General features: G+C 44.0%; 3 protein-coding genes and 1 non-coding gene across 4 annotated transcripts in view; 2 read left to right on the forward strand and 2 right to left on the reverse strand.

Annotated features, from left to right (window-relative positions):
- Positions 1 to 980: 980 nt before the first annotated feature.
- Positions 981 to 3291, reverse strand: LOC129115014 (meprin A subunit alpha-like; the record flags this gene model as incomplete). The annotated part of the gene is given in 10 exon segments (XM_054626810.1): positions 981 to 1196; positions 1333 to 1479; positions 1606 to 1827; positions 1928 to 2103; positions 2227 to 2344; positions 2433 to 2508; positions 2799 to 2839; positions 2953 to 2997; positions 3088 to 3112; positions 3203 to 3291. Coding segments are annotated over 10 exon segments (1126 nt in total), but the record flags the coding sequence as incomplete, so codon positions are not given.
- An 822-nt stretch (positions 3292 to 4113) lies between these two features.
- Positions 4114 to 4195, forward strand: trnas-gcu (transfer RNA serine (anticodon GCU)). The gene has a single exon. It is a non-coding gene; the product is annotated as a tRNA-Ser (tRNA).
- A 5991-nt stretch (positions 4196 to 10186) lies between these two features.
- On the forward strand, positions 10187 to 21843 carry LOC129115016 (protein asteroid homolog 1-like). The gene is made up of 6 exons (XM_054626812.1): positions 10187 to 10366; positions 12562 to 13394; positions 14845 to 15144; positions 15891 to 16095; positions 17835 to 17979; positions 19434 to 21843. The coding sequence occupies exons 1-6, from the start codon at positions 10240 to 10242 to the stop codon at positions 19897 to 19899; spliced, it is 2076 nt and encodes a 691-aa protein (XP_054482787.1). The 5' UTR covers positions 10187 to 10239; the 3' UTR covers positions 19900 to 21843.
- A 94-nt stretch (positions 21844 to 21937) lies between these two features.
- The window catches only part of atp2c1 (ATPase secretory pathway Ca2+ transporting 1), a 23750-nt gene continuing 20687 nt past the window's right edge, over positions 21938 to 25000 (reverse strand). Inside the window, exons 23-27 of the mRNA XM_054626811.1 lie at positions 24914 to 25000; positions 24039 to 24186; positions 23815 to 23910; positions 22862 to 23003; positions 21938 to 22569 (exon numbers count right to left, since the gene is read on the reverse strand). The exon at positions 24914 to 25000 is cut by the window's right edge and continues 30 nt beyond it. Coding sequence (XP_054482786.1) covers positions 22448 to 22569; positions 22862 to 23003; positions 23815 to 23910; positions 24039 to 24186; positions 24914 to 25000 — 595 coding nt within the window. The 3' untranslated portion in view covers positions 21938 to 22447. The remainder of the gene's footprint in view (positions 22570 to 22861; positions 23004 to 23814; positions 23911 to 24038; positions 24187 to 24913) is intronic.

Consider the following 25000-nt stretch of genomic DNA (forward strand, 5'->3'; position numbering starts at 1 on the left):
TCTTATTTTGTAAAGACTGGTAGCTTAAGGGAACACCTTGCCTGGCTCTGTCATAAGGTGAAAAGAGGCTGCCAATTAACACCACTAAATTCTCCTCATTAACACGTTGTATCTTGCTTATTTAGTTTGTAAACAAAAAAGGGAAAAAAGACGGTTAATGGGAGTTATGTACCGGAACAAGGCCTGGCAACCTTATCTATCCCACCTTGGACAGAGCCAGGCTATCTTTTCCCACCTGATTACAATTTTCATGTCAAGCTTAGCTAAGCTAAGCGTATCACATGCTGGCTGAGGCTCCATATTTAGCATAGGGATATGACAGTGGCTATCTTTTTATATATTTTTCAGCAAGAAAGCAAATAAGCGTATTTCCCAAAATGTTGGACGATTCCTTTATAAAGACCGGAAGCAGAAGGGAACATCTAGTCAGGTTCTGTCCAATGTAAAAAAAGAAATGTCAGCCAACCAGCATCTAAAAATGTTACTCCTAACATGCTTTTTAAAATTCGTACTCAGACAAAATTGTGAAAAGAACAACCCATGGTTAATTATGGTAACGTCTTTGCCAGACCGGTCATTTCCTGCAATAATAATAATAATAATCAATCCTTTATTAGTCCCACATTTCCTGCAATAGCTTGGCAACCTAACCTATCCAACCAAAGTTTGTTTCCAGTTTTTATGCTATGCAAAGCATGCTGGCTGTGGCTCCATTTTTAGCATACAGACATGACAATGGTATCGTTCTTCTCATCTAACTGTTGGCAAGATAGCAAATAAGCGTGTATCTGTTTAGCCGCTTGGTAACTGTCCAACTTGTATAGTTTATGATGCCATACATTTTAATATTATTTTACTACCGAGCCGCTAAACAAATGTTCAAATGAATATTTGCCTTGATACAAAGCTGTGTACAAAGGTGGCTCTAGGTGGCTGCTGTGTAATGTGTCTTCAGTAAACATGCTCCCTTAATAAAATACCATAAAAAGTTTGTATTTTCTTCATTCTACGAACGGTGCCTGTGCTGTCGTCTGTCTTGACCCAGATCACCAGCCTGTCGCTTGAGCTTCCGGTCATCTTGTAGAAGAATTGCAGACACTGAAGCTTCCTCTTGGGGTAGAGGGTTCGGGATTCCAGCATTGCAGACTCCTGGGGCTTCCCAGCCATGGTGCTGAAGTGCATGAAGTACCCAGCATCTAAAGTAGGGAAGATCAAGACAAGCATCTTGCAGCATACAACTTCATTTGTTGCTCTTTTTTTCTTTAATGCTGTCTGAATTGAGAATAATTAGTCATTGGCATTGTTCATTGGTAGACAATAGGGGACTCTGACCTCTGCATTTTCCCAGGAGGGTGTGATCCTCTGAACCCACACTGCTCTTGGTATGGACCCAGTCAGCATCGTCGTTGGAGGCCTGGATCATCCCGCAAATGCTGGCGTACTCAAAGGCACACTGGTCCAACAGGGTGAGGGGTGCAGCTTGGGTAAGGAAGAGGGGTGAGGATTTAGAGAGTAATTTAGAAAGTTTAGGCCGGTTTCCAACTTTCCAATCAAAACAGATGAACATATCGCCATAGGAAATTGAACCACGAATCACATACGTACAGCAGTTGTACATCCGGTTGAGCCTGAGGGAGTCCATCGCGCTGAAGTCTAGGTACTGGCCAATGATGTTGTAGAACTCTGGGATTTTGGTGGTGATGGTGGGGATGGATTCGTTCTTATTGAAGGAGAACGGCCTGTAATGCATGATGGACTCGTAGTCGTACGCCGTGTTTTGGTCGGTGATGTAGTCATCGTTGTACTTGTTGAAGTTGTGTTCGAGTCCTGAGGGGAGAATTTCACATCCATTTAGTCATTCCTAACTACGTAAAAACACCGTACAAAAAGTTGAAGGTCGCTGCATGTTATCGGTTCCCAGACGTACCCGGCGTCACCTGATCCAGCCAGATGTCGACGTAGTCGTCCCGGTCCGTGCGGGACTGTTCGTGGTAAAACCCCAGAGCGTGGAGCAGCTCGTGTTCAATCACGGCCTTGTGGTCACAGCCGGACCCCAGAGACAGAATCTGGCCGGTCTGCTGGTCACCAACCCTGGAGAAACACCTGAACGCAGTAGGAACAGTTAACTTAAACTTGAACCCACGATTAAAAGAGACAAGGAGTTATTTCAAATGTCAACTTTTTGAACTGGTATAAACTGTACATTTTGTAAACGCAGCCACATACCCTCCTCTCTTTTCAAACTTTATGAATGTCTTCTCTCCCTCATACGGCTTGAAGTCGATGCAAGACTTCAGCCGATACATTTCGAAAGCCTGATGGACGCAGCCCTTGGCGTTTAGATCTAAAGAAAGAAACAGAATATTCTTTCATCCCCACTGGTTAGACAAGTCATTGAATGCTGAAAAGTGAGTAGTTAAAAAGAAACTCACCCAAATCATCACCCAGAATGTAGGGAATTGGAAATTTCCATCTGTAACTTTTGTCAATCAGTGCGTTCCTTCCTTCCTGTAGCACGAGAGAGGGTCTTTAAAAAGTACGAAAACAAATTGTGACCATGTACCTAATTGAGGCTCATAAAAACACAAACACAATAAAGCCCATCTTGTTATCTGAAATAGATTACTCAAGAAAATGATTCAAGAGCTCTAACTGTCCCATCCGCCGGACATGTGATTGCCCACAACATCGGAGCAGAGCTGCCAATAAAAAGCTCAAGGACAAATTAGCAATGATTAAGCAAAATCATTTTTTTATCAATGATAAGAAAGTATTCCCATTAAAATACAAATACTTACTGGAATTAAAATGTCCCCTTCAAGCAGGTTGGCGTCTGATCCTGTGGCACATGAACAACACATTATATTTAAAACAGGAACACGCACACACACACACACACACACACACACATTGCTAAAAAATCAGGAGCAATGAAGAGATACTGTAGCTCACCCAGGTTTAGCATGGGGTTTTCGTCCTCGCCATTCTCGTACACCTCTGTAACACAAACAGACGTGGCTCAGACTCTGTTCACAGTCTTTCAACAACTGTTATTTATTTTAAGAAATAGTTTAAGTTCTGACATACCGTGTACCTCAGGGGAAACAGGTATCTGGATAAACGAAAAACAGGGTAAGTCGTCATGCAGTAAAAGGTTGTAATCACATCATGCGTACCTAATCATGAACGAATAAATACTTACAGTGTATGAAGTGACTAGGGCCACTAGACCAAACCACAACAGGACTCGATCCATCGCCATGCTGTGTCAAGTAAACAATGCCGCTTTGCTTTAAATGTGCACGTTAACAAGATAGGACCTTTAGCCCTTTAGTACTTGTTACAAAGAGTAACTGAGGGACTTTGGCTCACTGGTGTTACTGATTGGTGAGCAGCTTTATGAAGTGTTTATACATGTATAAAAGGCTGCAGTGGAATGCTTTTTTTTTTTTTCTGTGTCTGTTATCTGGCTCACTATCTGATTTTGCTATAACTTTTATAGCAACCCTAAATTCAGATTGATAGTGTGTTATGTCATTTATGGGACTTCCAATTTCCCCAACATTGTAAATGCTTGCATAGATTGGAGACTTTGACAGATTTGAAAGTTATTGCTTGAGGTCATTAAAAGATTGCCTACTGACTGATGTGTCCTTTGTTATGGGGTCAAAGGAAGCTGAACTAGGTCAGTCACCTGGTTTTACAATGAGCGGATTCAACCACTAGATGGGGACAAATACCAAGGCTAGCACGGTGATTGTGTAAACCCATTTTATTCATTTTAACAAGTAGTAGATTGAGAGATTTTAAACGACATAAGAGGTTAAAAAAAAAAAAAAAAAAAAAAAAGACCCCATAGTTTGGTCAATTGTGAGACTTTAGATTATCAGGTTGCACTTGGCAAAGGACATTTTAGTGGTTGTTTAGCTAGTTGTAACTAATACTAATGTTACATTTTACGTTACGTCAACTAAAACGTCACCCTTGCAAATGTTTGTTAAAACGTTAGCTTGGATTACTAAAACTAAAAGAATGAACTCAACAGTCATGGACGGGGAGACTTGTAGCTTGTGGATGTTCTTATGTGTCTGTGGGCCCCGTCACTGCAACGTGGACGAGGTGGCCGAGTGGTTAAGGCGATGGACTGCTAATCCATTGTGCTCTGCACGCGTGGGTTCGAATCCCATCCTCGTCGGTAACTTTTGCTTTCCTTTACATCTAACATACCTTTACAGTAATTAATCTTTGAATTCAACTACGTTTTACTAAGTCGGTGCAAAAATGCTTACAGCTTTTCATGTTTTTCCATATTTTATTTGGGGCATTTTTGATTGTCCCCTTCAGTATTATTCAGTTCAATTCAGTTTATTTTGTATAGCCCACATCCTCTGTCCTTACACCCTCACATCCTCTGTCCTTACACCCTCACATCCTCTGTCCTTACACCCTCACCTCCTCTGTCCTTAGACCCTCACATCCTCTGTCCTTACACCCTCACCTCCTCTGTCCTTACACCCTCACCTCCTCTGTCCTTAGACCCTCACATCCTCTGTCCTTACACCCTCACATCCTCTGTCCTTACACCCTCACCTCCTCTGTCCTTAGACCCTCACCTCCTCTGTCCTTAGACCCTCACCTCCTCTGTCCTTAGACCCTCACATCCTCTGTCCTTAGACCCTCACATCCTCTGTCCTTACACCCTCACATCCTCTGTCCTTACACCCTCACCTCCTCTGTCCTTAGACCCTCACATCCTCTGTCCTTAGACCCTCACATCCTCTGTCCTTAGACCCTCACATCCTCTGTCCTTAGACCCTCACATCCTCTGTCCTTACACCCTCACATCCTCTGTCCTTAGACCCTCACCTCCTCTGTCCTTAGACCCTCACATCCTCTGTCCTTACACCCTCACATCCTCTGTCCTTACACCCTCACATCCTCTGTCCTTACACCCTCACATCCTCTGTCCTTACACCCTCACATCCTCTGTCCTTAGACCCTCACATCCTCTGTCCTTACACCCTCACATCCTCTGTCCTTACACCCTCACATCCTCTGTCCTTACACCCTCACCTCCTCTGTCCTTACACCCTCACATCCTCTGTCCTTACACCCTCACATCCTCTGTCCTTACACCCTCACATCCTCTGTCCTTACACCCTCACATCCTCTGTCCTTAGACCCTCACATCCTCTGTCCTTACACCCTCACCTCCTCTGTCCTTACACCCTCACATCCTCTGTCCTTAGACCCTCACATCCTCTGTCCTTAGACCCTCACATCCTCTGTCCTTAGACCCTCACATCCTCTGTCCTTACACCCTCACATCCTCTGTCCTTACACCCTCACCTCCTCTGTCCTTACACCCTCACCTCCTCTGTCCTTCAGACGGTTGGTATTCTGGTTATTGAAGCTCCACAGAAGAAGTTGAAGTGTCACCAAACTAACTGCGGTTGGACTTTGGTTGAATAACGGTGAAGATAACGGACTCGTTGGTGATTAACTCTGGCAAACAACAACACGTTCAATCTGCTGCTTCGGTTTTTAATAAAAGAATCTGTTTTTTGTTTAACAACTGTGATTACTTTGAAGATTCAGATCAATATAACGAGATATATTCAACAACTCATTGTAAACTTTAGAATACGGCAACATTAAAGTGAGGAACACATCAATACTTATAACCCACTCATACAGAGGTTGATTTATCAGATTTTTGAAGTGAGAGATATTTCTATAAACATATCATAATTACTGTAAGTGTATTTGGATGCTGGTACTTTTAACTAACAGTGTATTTACACGGTAGTACTGCTACTTTTTAAAGTAAAGATCTGAGAACTTCTTCCACCTCTTGTTGTATTTAGTTGTTGTTGTTTTTAATAGAACTATTGTAAATCTGCCTCGTTTGTTTGTGTTGATGAATGAAGATAATTAGTAGAATCCCAGATGATCCACTAGTTCTGTCCTAAAGCTAGCGACCCTCAAACACTCCGGTCCCTGAACTAGCGCCGGAACGCTGGAGTGTCCCTGAACGTTACATTCTGAGCATGTTCAATAAAACACAGAGACATTTATCTCTGCTCTTATCTTACAGCTCTTATCTTACAGCTCTTATCTTACAGCTCTTATCTTACAGCTCTTATCTTACAGCTCTTATCTTACAGCTCTTATCTTACAGCTCTTATCTTACAGCTCTTATCTTACAGCTCTTATCTTACAGCTCTTATCTTACAGCTCTTATCTTACAGCTCTTATCTTACAGCTCTTATCTTACAGCTCTTATCTTACAGCTCTTATCTTACAGCTCTTATCTTACAGCTCTTATCTTACAGCTCTTATCTTACAGCTCTTATCTTACAGCTCTTATCTTACAGCTCTTATCTTACAGCTCTTATCTTACAGCTCTTATCTTACAGCTCTTATCTTACAGCTCTTATCTTACAGCTCTTATCTTACAGCTCTTATCTTACAGCTCTTATCTTACAGCTCTTATCTTACAGCTCTTATCTTACAGCTCTTATCTTACAGCTCTTAGAGTAAAACACCAAGATAATAGTCAGCTGTTTACCGGTGTTACGGTTTAACGTGGTCCAGCTCTTATCTGTTACAGCTCTTACTGTCTTAGTTAGAGCAGATCTTAACAACAGCTCTTATCTGAAGCTCTTATTTACAGCTCTTATCTTACAGTCAACACAAACTTTTATCTTCTCTCACAGCTCTCTATCTTACAGCTCTTATCTTACAGTCTCTATCAACACACCTCTTCTCTGCAGACCTTTTATCTCTACAGTCTTATCTATAACAGTCTCTATCAACACAAACCTTCTCTCTTACAGTCTTATCTTACAGTCTTATCTTACACAAACCTTCTTACAGCTCTGTCAGTCTCGTGAACACAAACCGGTTTCTCTTATCAACACAAACCTTCTCTCACAGTCTCTATCAACACTGCGGCCCCGGCTGTGTGGACAGTGTGGGGTTACCCGGAGGACCGGAAACCTTCCCCCGGTCCCCCAGTCCTCCAGTCCCCTCCAGTCCTCCAGTCCCCCGGTCCCCCGGTCCCCTCCCCCGGTCCCCTCCAGTCCCCCGGTCCCCCCCGGTCCCCGGTCCCGGTCCCCTCCAGTCCCCCGGTCCCCCCCGGTCCCCCTCCCAGTCCCCTCCAGTCCCCCGGTCCCCCCCAGTCCCCCGGTCCCCTCCAGTCCCCCGGTCCCGGTCCCGGTCCCCCGTACCTTGGCGGTTTGGTGCTTCCAGCCCTGGAACGCGCGGTGTGCTGCGGACACGGCCTGCCGGGCCTCGGCCGGGCCGCAGTCCGCCACCCGGGCGATCTCGTCCCCGGTGGCCGGGTCCAGCACGGGGAACTGGTTGTCTGCGGAGACCCAGCGGCCGTCCACGTAGCCCCGCGTCCGCAGCAGCGCACAGCCGCTGTACAGGCGCTGCAGGCCGGGCAGCAGCAGCCGGACCACGCGGCGAGGCTCCAGGGCGCACAGCGACGACATGAGGGGCTGAGAGGGCTGAGAGGGTCTGTGTGAGGGTCTGTGTGAGGGTCTGTGTGAGGGTCTGTGTGAGGGTCTGTGTGAGGGTCTGTGGTTAGGGTCTGTGTGAGGGTCTGTGTGAGGGTCTGTGGTGAGGGTCTGTGTGAGGGTCTGTGGTGAGGGTCTGTGGTGAGGGTCTGTGGTGAGGGTCAGGGTTCTTCTGTGTCTCTGTGTCAGGGTTCTCTCTGTGTCAGGTTCTCTCTGTGTCAGGGTTCAGGGTTCCCTCGGCAGACACAGACACGCCTCCCGGGTCGCTCGGCTGCTTCCTGTCGGCTGGAACCGGTCCCTAACCACGTGATGCGTTCACAGTCCCACGGACAGGAGAGCATTCATACAAACAAACACGACACATTCACACTGTGGGTTTCAATAAAGAATATTATGATTGTGATACCTTTTTATTTTCATGATTTTAGCTTCTTATCAAATCAGCTCAAATTAATAGTCATCCTCATTCTTCTTCCTTTATTTTATCTGCAAACAATAATAATACAATCAGTCTGTAACCAGTCTGTAACCAGTCTGTAACCAGTCTGTGATCAGTCTGTAACCAGTCTGTAACCAGTCTGTGATCAGTCTGTAACCAGTCTGTGATCAGTCTGTAACCAGTCTGTAACCAGTCTGTGATCAGTCTGTAACCAGTCTGTGATCAGTCTGTGATCAGTGTATAATCAGTCTGTGATCAGTGTATAATCAGTCTGTGATCAGTCTGTTATCAGTGTGTAATCAGTCTGTGATCAGTCTGTTATCAGTGTGTAATCAGTCTGTAACCAGTCTGTGATCAGTCTGTGATCAGTGTGTAATCAGTCTGTAACCAGTCTGTTATCAGTGTGTAATCAGTCTGTAACCAGTCTGTGATCAGTCTGTGATCAGTCTGTAACCAGTCTGTAACCAGTCTGTGATCAGTCTGTGATCAGTGTGTAACCAGTCTGTAATCAGTCTGTGATCAGTGTGTAACCAGTCTGTAATCAGTCTGTGATCAGTGTATAATCAGTCTGTGATCAGTGTATAATCAGTCTGTGATCAGTGTGTAATCAGTCTGTAATCAGTCTGTGATCAGTCTGTGATCAGTCTGTGATCAGTGTATAATCAGTCTGTGATCAGTCTGTGATCAGTGTATAATCAGTCTGTGATCAGTGTATAATCAGTCTGTGATCAGTGTGTAATCAGTCTGTAATCAGTCTGTGATCAGTCTGTGATCAGTGTATAATCAGTCTGTGATCAGTCTGTGATCAGTGTATAATCAGTCTGTGATCAGTGTATAATCAGTCTGTGATCAGTGTGTAATCAGTCTGTAATCAGTCTGTGATCAGTCTGTGATCAGTGTATAATCAGTCTGTGATCAGTCTGTTATCAGTGTGTAATCAGTCTGTAATCAGTCTGTGATCAGTGTATAATCAGTCTGTGATCAGTCTGTGATCAGTGTGTAATCAGTCTGTGATGTAATAATAATAATAATAATGGATTTTATTTATATAGCACACTTTAAAATACAAAGAAATCTCAAGGTGCTGCACAGGGTAAAACAATCACAGTAATCAAATATAATAATAAAACACTAAAAACAAACAAAAATGAAATAAAAATTTAAATTAATTAATTAATTTAATCATAATGAAATCTAAGAATATCTATTAAAACCGAACAACCACCCAAACACAAGCAATCCAAATTATGAAGACCCTAGGGGAAGGCAGAGAGGAACAGGTGAGTTTTAAGACTTGATTTAAAGGCGGTGATGGAGTCTGAGGCCCTGATCTTCTCCGGGAGCTCATTCCACAGGCCTGGCCCCAGTGAGGAGAAGGCACCATCTCCCATGGTGGCCAGCTTTGTCCGGGGAACCGCAAGGATGTTGGATTTTCCTGACCTTAGTGTCCTGGATGTGGGTTGAGGGGTGAGGAGGTCCAGGAGGTAGGTTGTGGCCTTGAATACTAGCAGAAGTACTTTGAAAGTGATGCGTTGTTTTATGGGAGGCCAGTGGAGGGAGTGGAGGACTGGGGTGATGTGTCCTGGTGAGAACCCGGGCGGCACTGTTCTGGACATATTGTAACCTCTGGATGGTTCTGGCTGGTAGACCTGCGAGCAGAGAGTTACAGTAGTCAATCCGAGAGCTGATAAATGCGTGCACCAACTTTTCTGCATCACGTTTGGGTAGTGAGGGTCTTAGCCTTGAGATGTTTCTCAGGTGTGTTGGTATCTTGTTCAGAGCTGTAGTTTCTGATTCCCTTCTGGGCTCCTGAAGGTTTCACTTTCCTTTCTCCTCAGCTGTTTATAAATATTCTGCTGTTATTAATAACATTTACTGTACTGAAGTACATATTGGAGGTACTTATACTTTAATTGCTATATAGATGTGTACCCCAATACATCTCAGAGGTACATATTGTACTTTTGGTTATATTTTTATCCAGAAGTATTCAAAGTATAATTCCTTAAGGAGTCATTGAAATATGACCTGGTGGTTATTACCAGTAATAAACCTATGGGCGTGTTTTTGTTGATTGACAGTAAAGCTTCCACAGTAACAAACGTTCTGCTGTTCCTCCTCATTATGTCATAATCATATGTGCATGCTTCATAAAGAATGCACCTGCAGTCTGTTGGTAAACATGATGTGACGTCAGGAAAGTGAAACTTAAGGAACCTTAAGGAACCCGCGGAGCTTTGGGAGCGTCGCTGCGGCTCCTCGGCTCTTCTCAGCGGGATGGGAGTCCAGGGCCTGAGCTCTCTGCTGGAGAAACACCGGAGGATCTACCGGGAGGTCCGGTTCAGGAGGAGCCGCCTGCTGATCGATGGATGCAACCTGCTCTACCTGCTGTACTTCAGCTCAGGTAGGACCGCTCATACTGAGTACTGAGTACTGAGTACTGAGTACTGTAGTACTGTAGTACTGTAGTACTGAGTACTGTAGTACTGAGTACTGAGTACTGAGTACTGTAGTACTGAGTACTGAGTACTGTAGTACTGAGTACTGAGTACTGAGTACTGAGTACTGTAGTACTGTAGTACTGAGTACTGTAGTACTGTAGTACTGTAGTACTGAGTACTGAGTACTGAGTACTGAGTACTGAGTACTGAGTACTGAGTACTGAGTACTGAGTACTGAGTACTGTAGTACTGAGTACTGAGTACTGTAGTACTGTAGTACTGAGTACTGTAGTACTGAGTACTGAGTACTGAGTACTGAGTACTGTAGTACTGAGTACTGAGTACTGAGTACTGAGTACTGAGTACTGTAGTACTGTAGTACTGAGTACTGTAGTACTGTAGTACTGAGTACTGTAGTACTGAGTACTGTAGTGCTGTGGTGCTGTGGAGCTGTAGTACTGTAGTACTGAGTGCTGGTGCTGTGAGTACTGTAGTACTGTAGTGCTCAGTGCTGAGTACTGAGTACTGTAGTACTGAGTACTGAGTACTGAGTACTGAGTACTGTAGTACTGAGTACTGTAGTACTGTAGTACTGAGTACTGTAGTACTGAGTACTGAGTACTGTAGTACTGAGTACTGTAGTACTGTAGTACTGAGTACTGAGTACTGTGTACTGTAGTACTGAGTACTGTAGTACTGAGTACTGAGTACTACAGTACTGAGTACTGTAGTACTGTAGTACTGTAGTACTGAGTACTGTAGTACTGAGTACTGAGTACTGAGTACTGAGTACTGAGTACTGAGTACTGAGTACTGAGTACTGAGTACTGTAGTACTGAGTACTGAGTACTGTAGTACTGAGTACTGTAGTACTGAGTACTGAGTACTGTAGTACTGAGTACTGTAGTACTGTAGTACTGTAGTACTGTAGTACTGAGTACTGAGTACTGAGTACTGAGTACTGTAGTACTGAGTACTGAGTACTGCAGTACTGAGTACTGTAGTACTAGTACTGAGTGTTAGTACTGTAGTACTGAGTACTGTAGTACTGAGTACTGTAGTACTGTAGTACTGAGTACTGAGTACTGAGTCGTATCAGTCCTCTAGAACAGAATCAGCATTTGAACTCCTTAAAGTCAAAGTCAGAGACTTTATGATAACGTAGGATTCAGAACTTCTGATTGAAAAACGTTTCAAAAGTTTAGTGTAAAGATGTGTTTGTTACCTTTAGACCATATTTCATGAGTGAATTTAACAGAGTTCTAATAACAGATCATCATTTAAAATCCTGGTGAAATATGGTTTAAATGTAGTCTGAGGAATAATCAGTTTATTGTCTTTAAAACAATAAAATACACTCACTTACAAACTTAGTCACACAAACACATCAACAGTTTCTCTTTGAGGACAGAGAAACCACCTGACAGGTTGAGTCACAGAAAGTTAAGTTCCTCCTCGTAACCAGAAGTGTTGTTTTATTAAGCAACACCTCTGGTTACGAGGAGGAACTTAACTTTCTGTTGGTCTCTGCTGGATCTGGGTCTGTCCACGGTGGACTGGTCTCTGGTGGATCTGGGTCTGTCCACGGTGGACTGGTCTCTGGTGGATCTGGGTCTGTCCACGGTGGACTGGTCTCTGATGGATCTGGGTCTGTCCACGGTGGACTGGTCTCTGCTGGATCTGGGTCTGTCCACGGTGGACATGTTTATCCTTTTTCTTCTTTGATCTCCTTGATTTTTTGTTCATTTGTCTGTTTCTGTTTATTATTGAGCGCAAGAAACCGGATTCAAATTCCATGTATGCGTAGGATAACGATCGTCAATAAAACTTTATTTACACTGTGATGGATAACGTTAAACTGTGGAATTAATCTGTGGTTCACATGAGTGAAGAACCGTGAGGGGGATCAGTACTGATCAGGGATCAATAACAGTCCGTTACACCACTACTTATAGAACATTGCTTCAGGTGTTCTGGTTCCAGGCAGCTTTGTGAACTATCTGCTGCTCCAACATGGTGTTTGTTCAGGTCCAATAATAAAGCAGCACTGCGTCCCACATCCAGTGTTGATGTTAAACTAGGTAACAAGCAGGATGTTGGTCTGGTACTAACGTGGTGATCAATGTGTTCCTTGTGTTTCCTGTGGTTGATGTGTCAGGTCTGGACCAGAACCATGGCGGGGAGTATGCTTCTTTTGAGGTCCTGATTGAGAAGTTCGTCAAAGCCCTCAGAGACTGCGGGATCTCGCCGTACGTGGTTCTGGACGGAGGATCGGACTACACTGACAAGAAGCTCAAGACGGTGACGCTGAGAGCCAAGGATCGGGTCAAGAAGGCCCACCGAGCGGCGCAGGACAACAGGCACGAGAGCATCCTGCCCCTGCTGGTCAAGCTGGTGTTCAAACAGACGCTGGCCCGGCTGGAGGTCCCGCTGGCCCAATGCTACGGAGAGGCTGATCAGGAGATCGCCGCCATGGCCACGGAGTGGCGGTGCCCGGTGCTCTCCAAAGACAGCGACTTCTACATCTTCGACCTCCCGGCGGGGCTGCTGCCCCTCTCTGACTTCCGGTGGGAGGCGGTGCAGCGGAGTGGCTCGCAGAGCTTCATCAGCTGTAAGAGCTACAACACCTCCAGCTTCTGCATCTTCTTCAGTCTCCAGCAACAGCTGCTGCCCACCTTCGCCGCCTTGGCTGGGAACGACTACGTGAAGCTGCAGCGGACGGAGTCATCCATCAGCTGGGCTCAGTTCGCCCCGGAGGGCAGCGGGGTAACAAGCCGTCTGGAGGGGCTGCTCCGCTGGCTGAGGGGCTTCCAGGGGCCTCAGGACGCCTTCGAGGCGGCGCTGGGGCTGATGGGAGATCTGAGCAGCAAGAGAAAAGCAGAGCTGCTGAAGGACTTGTATCTGGGGATGGAGGAGTACCAGCTCCCTCCCTGCTCCCTGAACAAGTTCTTCATCCATGGGACTGCACCTCCATTCCCAGCAGAAGAAGAAGTAATTATACATCTTCATCTTTCCTTTATGAGTTCATTATTATTTATGAAGTCCAGTCTGTCAGGTAGTAAGACCCTATTTAGTTATTAGTTATTGATCCCTGATCAGTACTGATCCCCCTCACGGTTCTTCACTCATGTGAACCACCGATTAATTCCACAGTTTATCGTTAACCATCACAGTGTAAATAAAGTTTTACTGACGATCGTTATCCTCCAATATTCAGTAAACATGAGATCAGGACGTCATTTATGCTTTTCTAGTCTCTGATCTCTGATAATGTTACATTGTAAACAACATACCTGTGTTTAAACCAACAGGAGAGCTAGTAACGTTAACCCTCACCTCCTCTGTCCTTACACCCTCACCTCCTCTGTCCTTACACCCTCACCTCCTCTGTCCTTACACCCTCACCTCCTCTGTCCTTACACCCTCACCTCCTCTGTCCTTAGACCCTCACCTCCTCTGTCCTTAGACCCTCACCTCCTCTGTCCTTAGACCCTCACCTCCTCTGTCCTTACACCCTCTCATCCTCTGTCCTTAGACCCTCACCTCCTCTGTCCTTAGACCCTCACCTCCTCTGTCCTTACACCCTCACCTCCTCTGTCCTTAGACCCTCACCTCCTCTGTCCTTACACCCTCACCTCCTCTGTCCTTACACCCTCACATCCTCTGTCCTTACACCCTCACATCCTCTGTCCTTAGACCCTCACATCCTCTGTCCTTAGACCCTCACCTCCTCTGTCCTTACACCCTCACCTCCTCTGTCCTTACACCCTCACATCCTCTGTCCTTACACCCTCACATCCTCTGTCCTTACACCCTCACATCCTCTGTCCTTAGACCCTCACATCCTCTGTCCTTACACCCTCACATCCTCTGTCCTTAGACCCTCACATCCTCTGTCCTTAGACCCTCACCTCCTCTGTCCTTACACCCTCACCTCCTCTGTCCTTAGACCCTCACCTCCTCTGTCCTTACACCCTCACATCCTCTGTCCTTACACCCTCACATCCTCTGTCCTTAGACCCTCACATCCTCTGTCCTTAGACCCTCACCTCCTCTGTCCTTACACCCTCACCTCCTCTGTCCTTACACCCTCACATCCTCTGTCCTTAGACCCTCACATCCTCTGTCCTTACACCCTCACCTCCTCTGTCCTTAGATCCTTCTCTCAGGATGGACAGAAGTCAATAGATGTCATGTGTACAGAATGAACAGCATAACAGAGATACAACACATTCAATGTTCATGACATAAATGATTCATATAATAAGACTACTTATAATAACAGCAGCAATGACTGTAGTAGAATTATAATAATGATATAGGGAATAGTAATAGTAATGTGACTAATAATATGGAGAACAATGTATTGAGTATTTTCATGTAAAAAGAGTTTGATAGAAAGTGCTGCAGAGTAAACATACTCCTGGTTTTCCTCCTGGAGGTGGCGGGTCTCGTTCCAGACTGGACCCGGCTGCCTCTGACTCGGGCCCGGTTGACTCCGGACATCCTGGACGTGCTGCTGCTGCGGAGGATGCCGCTCAGCATCGTCGTGGATCACGCCGACACGGCCAGCGCTAACCTGATCTCACGGCCGCTCCGCCAGGTGATGTACGGGCTGCTGCTGGGTGACGGGACGGAGGTGACGGAGAGAGACCGGGACGGCCTCCAGCTGAAGTTCATCCCGGTCCGACCCGCCGTCACCAGGGCCTCTAAGAAGCTGGTCCTCACCTCACCGGATCAGGTGAGAACCTGAGGAGAATTGATGATGGATGACCTTTAGCAACGACGCACCGTGTTACTCTACTGAGTGTGGCTCTGTGTTGGAAAGCACCTCACCATACGAGTCATTCTGCAATATATTTCAATACTTAAATATATTGTAAAAAGAGAGATGAAATACAACGTGCTGTATAGTAAGTCTCTTCGGATAAAAGCGTCTGCTAAATGACTGTAATGTAATGTAATGTACCACCTGGATGGTCTAATAACTTCATCACATATCGATAACTCAGCAGAGAAAACACTGAAATGCACTCGTCATAAAAAATGATATGAAACAAAGTGTGTTTACCAAAATACACCTGCCACAATTTCATTTGAAAATAAAATACATATTTTATTGTTTTCTTATTGCGTCTGTGACTCTGGTAACTTAGATGTAGAAGATATAAACATTATAATAAATAAAGTGCATTCATTAAAGTCGTCAGTGATGTCATGATGTTGTCTGACATCATCACCTCCTCTCTCAGTGGGGGGGCCATGTTGACACGTTTCAGATCAGACTGCCCGTCAGTACACGGCTGCTTGTGAGACGCCACGTTGTCACGTGACAGACTGGAGGTCGATGGCCTTAGCTAAGAAGGAAATAGGCATGGACAGCGTTACCATGTTCTTAATATTCTGATGATGGCCTTAATGGCTCTGCTGTTTCATTCATGGTGAAACCATGAAGTTATATTGAATTGTTCCCGTTGCCTCCTCCAGGTGGAGCCCTCTCAGCGGCTGCAGGTGTTACTGGAAGCTCTGCAGGTGACTGAAGACTCTCTGAGCCGTCTGCCGCCTCAACTGCGCCTCCCGCTGGCCGTCACCTGCTACTGGCTGCAGAGAGCTCAGCCTCCTCCAGACAAAGAGCTGCTGAAGGCTCTTCTGCTGGGACTAAGTACTGGAGATTCTACGAGACCTAGAACAGGTAGGAACACTGAGGTATAGAACAGGTAGGAACACTGAGGTATAGAACAGGTAGGAACACTGAGGTATAGAACAGGTAGGAACACTGAGGTATAGAACAGGTAGGAACACTGAGACAGAACAGGTAGGAACACTGAGACATAGAACAGGTAGGAACACTGAGGTATAGAACAGGTAGGAACACTGAGGTATAGAACAGGTAGATAACACTGAGGTATAGAACAGGTAGGAACACTGAGACATAGAACAGGTAGGAACACTGAGGTATAGAACAGGTAGATAACACTGAGGTATAGAACAGGTAGGAACACTGAGGTATAGAACAGGTAGGAACACTGAGACATAGAACAGGTAGGAACACTGAGACATAGAACAGGTAGGAACACTGAGACATAGAACAGGTAGGAACACTGAGACATAGAACAGGTAGATAACACTGAGACAGAACAGGTAGGAACACTGAGACATAGAACAGGTAGGAACACTGAGACATAGAACAGGTAGATAACACTGAGACAGAACAGGTAGGAACACTGAGGTATAGAACAGGTAGGAACACTGAGACATAGAACAGGTAGGAACACTGAGGTATAGAACAGGTAGGAACACTGAGGTATAGAACAGGTAGGAACACTGAGGTATAGAACAGGTAGGAACACTGAGGTATAGAACAGGTAGGAACACTGAGACATAGAACAGGTAGGAACACTGAGACATAGAACAGGTAGGAACACTGAGACATAGAACAGGTAGATAACACAGAGACATAGAACAGGTAGGAACACTGAGACATAGAACAGGTAGGAACACTGAGGTATAGAACAGGTAGGAACACTGAGGTATAGAACAGGTAGGAACACTGAGGTATAGAACAGGTAGGAACACTGAGACATAGAACAGGTAGATAACACAGAGACATAGAACAGGTAGGAACACTGAGACATAGAACAGGTAGATAACACCGAGACATAGAACAGGTAGGAACACAGAGACATAGAACAGGTAGGAACACTGAGACATAGAACAGGTAGATAACACAGAGACATAGAACAGGTAGGAACACTGAGACATAGAACAGGTAGATAACACCGAGACATAGAACAGGTAGGAACACAGAGACATAGAACAGGTAGGAACACTGAGACATAGAACAGGTAGATAACACAGAGACATAGAACAGGTAGATAACACCGAGACATAGAACAGGTAGGAACACAGAGACATAGAACAGGTAGATAACACAGAGACATAGAACAGGTAGGAACACTGAGGTATAGAACAGGTAGATAACACCGAGACATAGAACAGGTAGGAACACTGAGACATAGAACAGGTAGGAACACTGAGGTATAGAACAGGTAGGAACACAGAGACATAGAACAGGTAGGAACACTGAGACATAGAACAGGTAGATAACACAGAGACATAGAACAGGTAGATAACACCGAGACATAGAACAGGTAGGAACACAGAGACATAGAACAGGTAGGAACACAGAGACATAGAACAGGTAGGAACACTGAGGTATAGAACAGGTAGTCATGAAACATGAGGTTATGAATATTTATCTGATCATCACTAACATGGAAGAAGCTGCTTCCCTTAATCAATCAGTTAATCAATAATGAATGAAATGTATATAATGTCAGGAAATAGTTGACAAATCTGTCTGTGTGTGTGTGTGTGTGTGTGTGTGTGTGTGTGTGTGTGTGTGTGTGTGTGTGTGTGTGTGTGTCGTAGCTCTGCAGAATCAGAACCACCATCGTAGACCGGATCTGGACTTGGTCGTAGTTCACGCCTTCAACCAATGGCAGAGCTGCCTGAAGACCAGCATCCATCTGAACCAGCTGCTGGGTTTCCCCTTACCTGAGCCCCAGATCTCCAGGTGAGCCTCCACATGACTCACACACCTTATGAAACGATAACTGTTCAGTAGAACTGTTCATTAGAACGTTCAGTAGAACTGTTCATTAGAACGTTCAGTAGAACTGTTCATTAGAACGTTCATTAAAACTGTTCATTAGAACGTTCATTAAAACTGTTCATTAGAACGTTCATTAGAACTGTTCAGTAGAACGTTCATTAGAACTGTTCATTAAAACTGTTCATTAGAACGTTCATTAAAACTGTTCATTAAAACCGCTCATTAAAACCGCTCATTAGAACCGTTCATTAGAACGGTTCATTAAAACGTTCATTAGAACCGTTCATTAGAACCGTTCATTAGAACTGTTCCTTAGAACTGTTTATTAGAACTGTTCATTAGAACCGTTCATTAAAACTGTTCATTAAAACTGTTCATTAAAATTGTTCATTAGAACTGTTCATTAAAACTTTTCATTAGAATTGTTCATTAAAACTGTTCATTAGAACTGTTCATTAAAACTGTTCATTAAAACTGTTCATTAGAACGGTTCATTAAAACGTTCATTAGAACCGTTCATTAAAACTGTTCATTAAAACTGTTCATTAAAATTGTTCATTAAAACTGTTCATTAAAACTGTTCATTAGAACTGTTCATTAAAACTGTTCATTAAAACTGTTCATTAGAACGGTTCATTAAAACGTTCATTAGAACCGTTCATTAGAACCGTTCATTAAAACGTTCATTAGAACCGTTTATTAAAACCGTTCATTAAAACCGTTCATTAGAATTGTTCATTAGAACCGTTCATTAGAACCGTTCATTAGAACCGTTCAGTAGAACCGTTCAGTAGAACCGTTCATTAGAACTGTTCATTAAAACCGTTCATTAGAACGGTTCATTAAAACGTTCATTAGAACCGTTCATTAGAACCGTTCATTAAAACTTTTCATTAGAACTGTTCATTAAAACCGTTCATTAGAACGGTTCATTAAAACTGTTAATTAAAACTGTTAATTAAAACTGTTAATTAAAACTGTTCATTAGAACCGTTCATTAGAACCGTTCAGTAGAACCGTTCAGTAGAACGGTTCATTAAAACGTTCATTAGAACCGTTCATTAGAACCGTTCATTAAAACTTTTCATTAGAACTGTTCATTAAAACCGTTCATTAGAACGGTTCATTAAAACTGTTAATTAAAACTGTTAATTAAAACTGTTCATTAGAACCGTTCATTAGAACCGTTCAGTAGAACCGTTCAGTAGAACCGTTCATTAGAACTGTTCATTAAAACCTTTCATTAGAACTGTTCATTAGAACTGTTAATTAAAACTGTTAATTAAAACTGTTAATTAAAACTGTTCATTAGAACCGTTCAGTAGAACTGTTCAGTAGAACTGTTCAGTAGAACTTTTTCAGTAAAAGTACCACCACCACAGTGAGATCTCCTTGTTGTCCCTCATGTGGTCCAGGTTGTATGAGGGGTCGTTGGTTCACCAGCTGGTCCACAGGATGCGGTCCGGAGGAAAACTGAGGCCGTTTGTGAAGAACGATCGTTCCAGTTTGAAGCTGTATCAAACCTTTCAGGCCGTCGTCCATCAGTTTCACACTCAGGAGGCGTCGGCGTCCTCAGAGACCCAGAAGACAGCGTTGGCGTCCTCAGAGACCCAGAAGACAGCGTTGGCGTCCTCAGAGACCCAGAAGACGGCGTCGGATCAGCAGCAGCCCCCTCTGGACGACCTGACCGTGAACCTGCAGCAGCTGTTCCTCCTGAACGAGGACGCTGAAGCCGGCTGCTCTGTCAGAGTTCAGGAGGATCTGCGACTCGGCGCTCTGGTGTCGGTGAGAACTCGGTACAGAGCTAAAGAGAGAAACAACCGGTGCAAGAACCCAGAACTGGCCCGCAAAGAGGAGTGCCGTGGCCGGGACCTCCTCTGATCCCAGGGTCTGGTTCATGGACTCTCTGACTCCTGGACTAGACGTGGACTTCAGGTTTTACACTCTACGGACCTTTAACACACTAAAGGAGAGGGGAAAAGTGTAAAGCACAATAAAATAAAAATAGGAACATGAGAACTCCTGGTTCTGTTCAGATCCTCGCTGCCCATCTTTAGGCGCAGGCTGAAAACTCACCTCTTCAAGAAGTACTACCCTGAGCCTTCCTCGTAGCACTTACTGTATTCGTATCAGTTCGCTGCACTTATTGAATTTGTATTCGTTTACTGCACTTATCCTATTCGTAGTAGTTTGTAGCACTTGTTATATTCGTATTAGTCTGTTGCAATTATTGTTTTCGTAGTAACTTGCCTCTGCACTATACTTTTGCTCTGGTTTATGCTTTAAGATGCTTGTTTAAGAAAGGAGATGCACTTATGACTTCTGGTGACTAGTAGTTCTCTTGAATACCTATGTTGAATACACTTCCTGTAAGTCGCTTTGGATAAAAGCGTCTGCTAAATGACTGTAATGTAATGTAATGTACTGTAATGTAATGTACTGTAATCCTCGGCTAAAGCAGCACGTTGATTACAGCGTGTTCTAGGATGCAGATCAGTTTTTGAGGGCGGAAATTGGGATTGGACCAATCAGAAGCCTGCGTAGTACATTCTGGGATAGTTTGTTCTTTGGGGGGAAAACAGTTTCATTTATGTAAATGTCAAGATTCAATCAAAGGAGAAGTTGTTGGACATGAATGAATTCATGAGTACATCTACTGCAGCAGTGTACTCATTATGATACTACTTGACTATGACTTTGATGTACTTTATACTTCTACTCAGAGGGAAACGTTGCAACTTTTATTATTTTAGTTTGATCTAAGAGATGTTGTAATTTTGCAGATTAAGATGTTTCTTTAAGAGATTTTTAAAACTTGAATATACATTTTGTTCTCAATGATAAATAAAACGATAGTCGGAGGTGAAGCTGCTGTCGTTTTTTCTGTTTCACTTTGTATAGAGAAAACATGGTCACTATAGTATCTGTGTTTGTATGATGAGAGAACATGATGAGAGAACATGGTCACTAAAGTATCTTTGTTTATTGAAATAAAGCAGAAACATAAAGAACGTCTTACATACAGTGGAGGAGTAACGGCACATGTTCTCCTCGTACAAATGTCGGGTCAGTTTCAAACCTGTAGTTTGTTCAGTTGGTCCAAAGAAAACGAAAAGGATCCAGTGAAGTTCTTCTCTGTCGGACTTATGAATTCAATAATTTAATAATAATTTAATAATAACAACAATCATAATATCAACCGAGGTTGCCAAAACAAACAGATTTTGTATGAGCTAACTCATACTAATCAGGTTTGCCAGCTCATGTAGCTAACATTAGCATTGTGTAGCTCTTCACTGAGGAACAGTGTGATGTCACATCAATTAATCCGATCAATGTCATCGAGGACAGAACCTTAAAATCAAACAAACCGTCGTATCCTGGTGGAACTAAAACGAAATAAAAAACGCAATATCTAATTTAACTTTAATGTTTGAAAAAGCACAAATAATGCCAAAATGGAAATTACTTACATTTTCAAAAGACATATTTTTTGATCCAATCTTAAACATGGGACTGTTTTAATAATAATAATAATAATAATAATAATAATGACGAGTGTAAAACAGACCTTTGAAAATGGTCAGATAATAACATTTAATCAAAAACTGTTTCACTGTTTCAACTTCAGACTGTGATTCATACCAGTTAGACGTTCTGGTGTCCACAAGAACCGGACCTTTAGAACGACAACGTAGCCGAGCCATCGGAGGAGCAAACATTTATTACTGAGCTGCTGTTAATATTAATATATCTAAAAATGATCTGGGATTAAAGTTGAGGAAAAAAATCACAGATTTACGCATATATATATATATATAAAAATAAATATATATATATATATTTACCTAGAATGGCTCAGCTACGACGCCGGTGACTTCTCAGAGTTCCACAGTAGAAAACCGAAGATTAAAGCTTTATATATTCTTTATGTAGAAAGTAAAGACTGAACGTTTCAGTGCTTCATGTTTACAGCAGAAACAACCAGAAGGAGCTGAAGCTAGAAGCTTTTCCCCGTTACACCTCCACTAACCCTAACCTGTAAACCATCTACAGAGGAACCAGAGCGATAGTGGTCGACACCTTCTAACCAGAAAAGATTAAAAAACAAGAACTGCACACGTCTCTCTCCTCCACTCTTCACAGGGGTTCTTCAGAGACCTGGTCCTGAATAAGAGGAGCAGACTGGGAGGTAAGGTGGTTCCTTCAGAGACCTGGTCCTGAATAAGAGGAGCAGACTGGTTCCTTAAAAGAGTCAGGATCTGCACCCAGCAGCTGGACCCTGATACTGGCTCAGATCCACCAGGTAGAGCTGGGAGCTTCCTCCAGTTCCAGACCAGAGTTCCTTCTGAAGACCTCTCAGTCTCAAAGAACCATCACACTCATCCTGCTCAGAGTCCTCAGAGTCCTTCAGAGAGGGGGGGGGGGGTCATACCTCGTGGAAGCAGTCGGAGGGTGGAGTCTTCTCGGCTCCCCTCCACCTCTCCACCATCTTTATGGCCTCAGACACCAGACAAACCGAGGAGGTCAGGGTCACCAGGAACAGCAGGTCTGTGGAGGATCAGGACACGTTAGCACCAGACCTCCTCATCTTTTCTGTCTGTTAGAATAAAGTCTGCTGATCTTTTCCGTTATTGTTTTCTTAGTTATTGATAATTCATTCTTCATGAGATTACGAACTGCTGGTAGTTTATTTTTAATAAAACATCATCATTTATACGTTTATTGATTACCTGAGTCAGTAAAGGAACTAAAGCTGTCAGATGAATGTAGTGCAGTAGAAGTATAAAGTGAGGTAACATGAATACTTCAGTGGAGTACCTCCAGATGTACTAGTACTTACCAAAGATGCTGAGACTCTCCGTCTGGAAGACGCTCTGTAGAGGAGGAAAGTAGATGACGAGCAGCTGACCCATGATGGAGGCCAGGACCGCGTAGCAGAAGGTCCGGTTACTGAACAGACCCAGTTCATGGACCATACGGGTCTGAGGGGGACCAGAACCAGAGATCAGGACTAGTATGGATCCCCAATGACCAGAACCAGAGATCAGGACTAGTGTTGATCACCAATGACCAGAACCAGAGATCAGGACCAGTATGGATCACCAATGACCAGAACCAGAGATCAGGACTAGTATTGATCACCAGAGATCAGGACTAGTGTGGATCACCAGAGATCAGGACTAGTATGGATCACCAGAAATCAGGACTAGTATTGATCACCAGAGATCAGGACTAGTGTGGATCACCAGAGATCAGGACTAGTATGGATCACCAGAAATCAGGACTAGTATTGATCACCAGAGATCAGGACTAGTGTGGATCACCAGAGATCAGGACTAGTATGGATCACCAGAAATCAGGACTAGTATTGATCACCAGAGATCAGGACTAGTGTGGATCACCAGAGATCAGGACTAGTATGGATCACCAGAAATCAGGACTAGTATTGATCACCAGAGATCAGGACTAGTGTGGATCACCAGAGATCAGGACTAGTATGGATCACCAGAAATCAGGACAAGTATTGATCACCAGAGATCAGGACTAGTGTGGATCACCAGAGATCAGGACTAGTATGGATCACCAGAAATCAGGACTAGTATTGATCACCAGTATCAGGATCTAACATCTGAATCAGAGACACCATTTCATTTCCAGCATGTCTACCTGGATCATTATTCGTAGCTCTGTTCCTCTAGTTCTAATCATGCTCATGTTTAATGGAGATGATGAATCATGTGACTGAGTGAGCAGCCTGAATGAAACCAGCTGAAGAGTCTGAAGGCCACCTACCTGAGATCTGGAGCTCAGAGCGTTGAACATGTCGAAGAAGACGAAGCAGGTGAAGGTCATGGTGGTGTCTCGAGGAGTGATCACGTTGTCCTGCAACTGGAAACCAACGACAACCACAACATTACTGATCTGAGCGATTGTAGGCTCCCTGTGAACCGTTTCTACATCACTGCATGAGGTTTTACGTCCGAGGAACACCATGAGAGAAACAGGAAGTGATGCACCTCTCTCCAGAAGACGAACAGCGTCCCACAGACGATGACGAGCGCCGACACCAGCACTTTGACGAGCAGACTGCGAGTAATGATGCTGTCTCTGACGTTACGAGGCGGCTGCCGGATGACATCGCGGTCCACCGGCTCCACGCCCAAACTGACACAAACACGGGGTCACTACAGACGCTCTCTTTGAGGTTTATCAAATAAGAGGGAACGTTTGGGTCGGGTCCAAATCAGAACCATCAAGTTATCTGATATTAAACCTGCTGAAGGATGTCACTAACCACAGAGTTCTAGAAATACTGATCATTTCAAATCTCATTTATTGATCAGCTGTTAGCTCAGATTCTCACGCCACACATATCTAATGAGCATTGTTGGCCGAACACAACCACTGCTTCTCTGTTAGCTTATGAAAATAAAATAAACTCTCATTACAAGGATTGTCTCTGTTCACCGTTAATCAGGAGCAGGTCACGTCAGTAAAGGAGCTCCATACCAAGATTCAGAGCATTTCTATTGTCTCCACAAAGCTCTCAACATGGCGACAGCTGACGCTAGCTGGCAGCTAACAGAGCTAACAGAGCTAACAGAGCTAACAGAGCTAACAGAGCTAACAGTGTTTGCCTGTGAGGGAACCTGAGGAGGGGCATTACTCCCATACATCTTTACATAGGTGATAGTTATTGATGAGATATTAATGATCCGGATGTTTAATAGAAAAGCTTCAAATAAAGATTATTGAAGGTCTCAATGTTGTTTTAGTTTTCTTCTCTACTTTTAGCTGCTGGGAGCGAAACAATAAACTGGAATCATGTTCAACGTTTAACTGTAGAGAACATTAACTCCTCAACACTACAGCTCCCATGATGCCCCTGTACCTCTGAGCGGGGGGGCCGTCCATGATGATGTTGATCCACAGGATCTGCATGGCATTCAGCGGGTTGGGGAAGTTCATCAGCGTTGCC

This window comes from Anoplopoma fimbria, unplaced genomic scaffold, assembly GCF_027596085.1.
Source record: "Anoplopoma fimbria isolate UVic2021 breed Golden Eagle Sablefish unplaced genomic scaffold, Afim_UVic_2022 Un_contig_6706_pilon_pilon:::fragment_2:::debris, whole genome shotgun sequence".
NCBI classification, from domain to species: domain Eukaryota; kingdom Metazoa; phylum Chordata; class Actinopteri; order Perciformes; family Anoplopomatidae; genus Anoplopoma; species Anoplopoma fimbria.

What these genes read in the sequence shown, in the direction of transcription:
- LOC129115016 (XM_054626812.1), top strand. Translation starts at nt 10,240, where the DNA reads ATGGGAGTCCAGGGCCTGAGCTCTCTGCTGGAGAAACACCGGAGGATC. An exon ending in CCTGCTGTACTTCAGCTCAG is followed by an intron (nt 10,367 to 12,561) that starts GTAGGACCGCTC and finishes TTGATGTGTCAG; the next exon opens with GTCTGGACCAGAACCATGGC. An exon ending in TTCTACGAGACCTAGAACAG is followed by an intron (nt 16,096 to 17,834) that starts GTAGGAACACTG and finishes TGTGTGTCGTAG; the next exon opens with CTCTGCAGAATCAGAACCAC.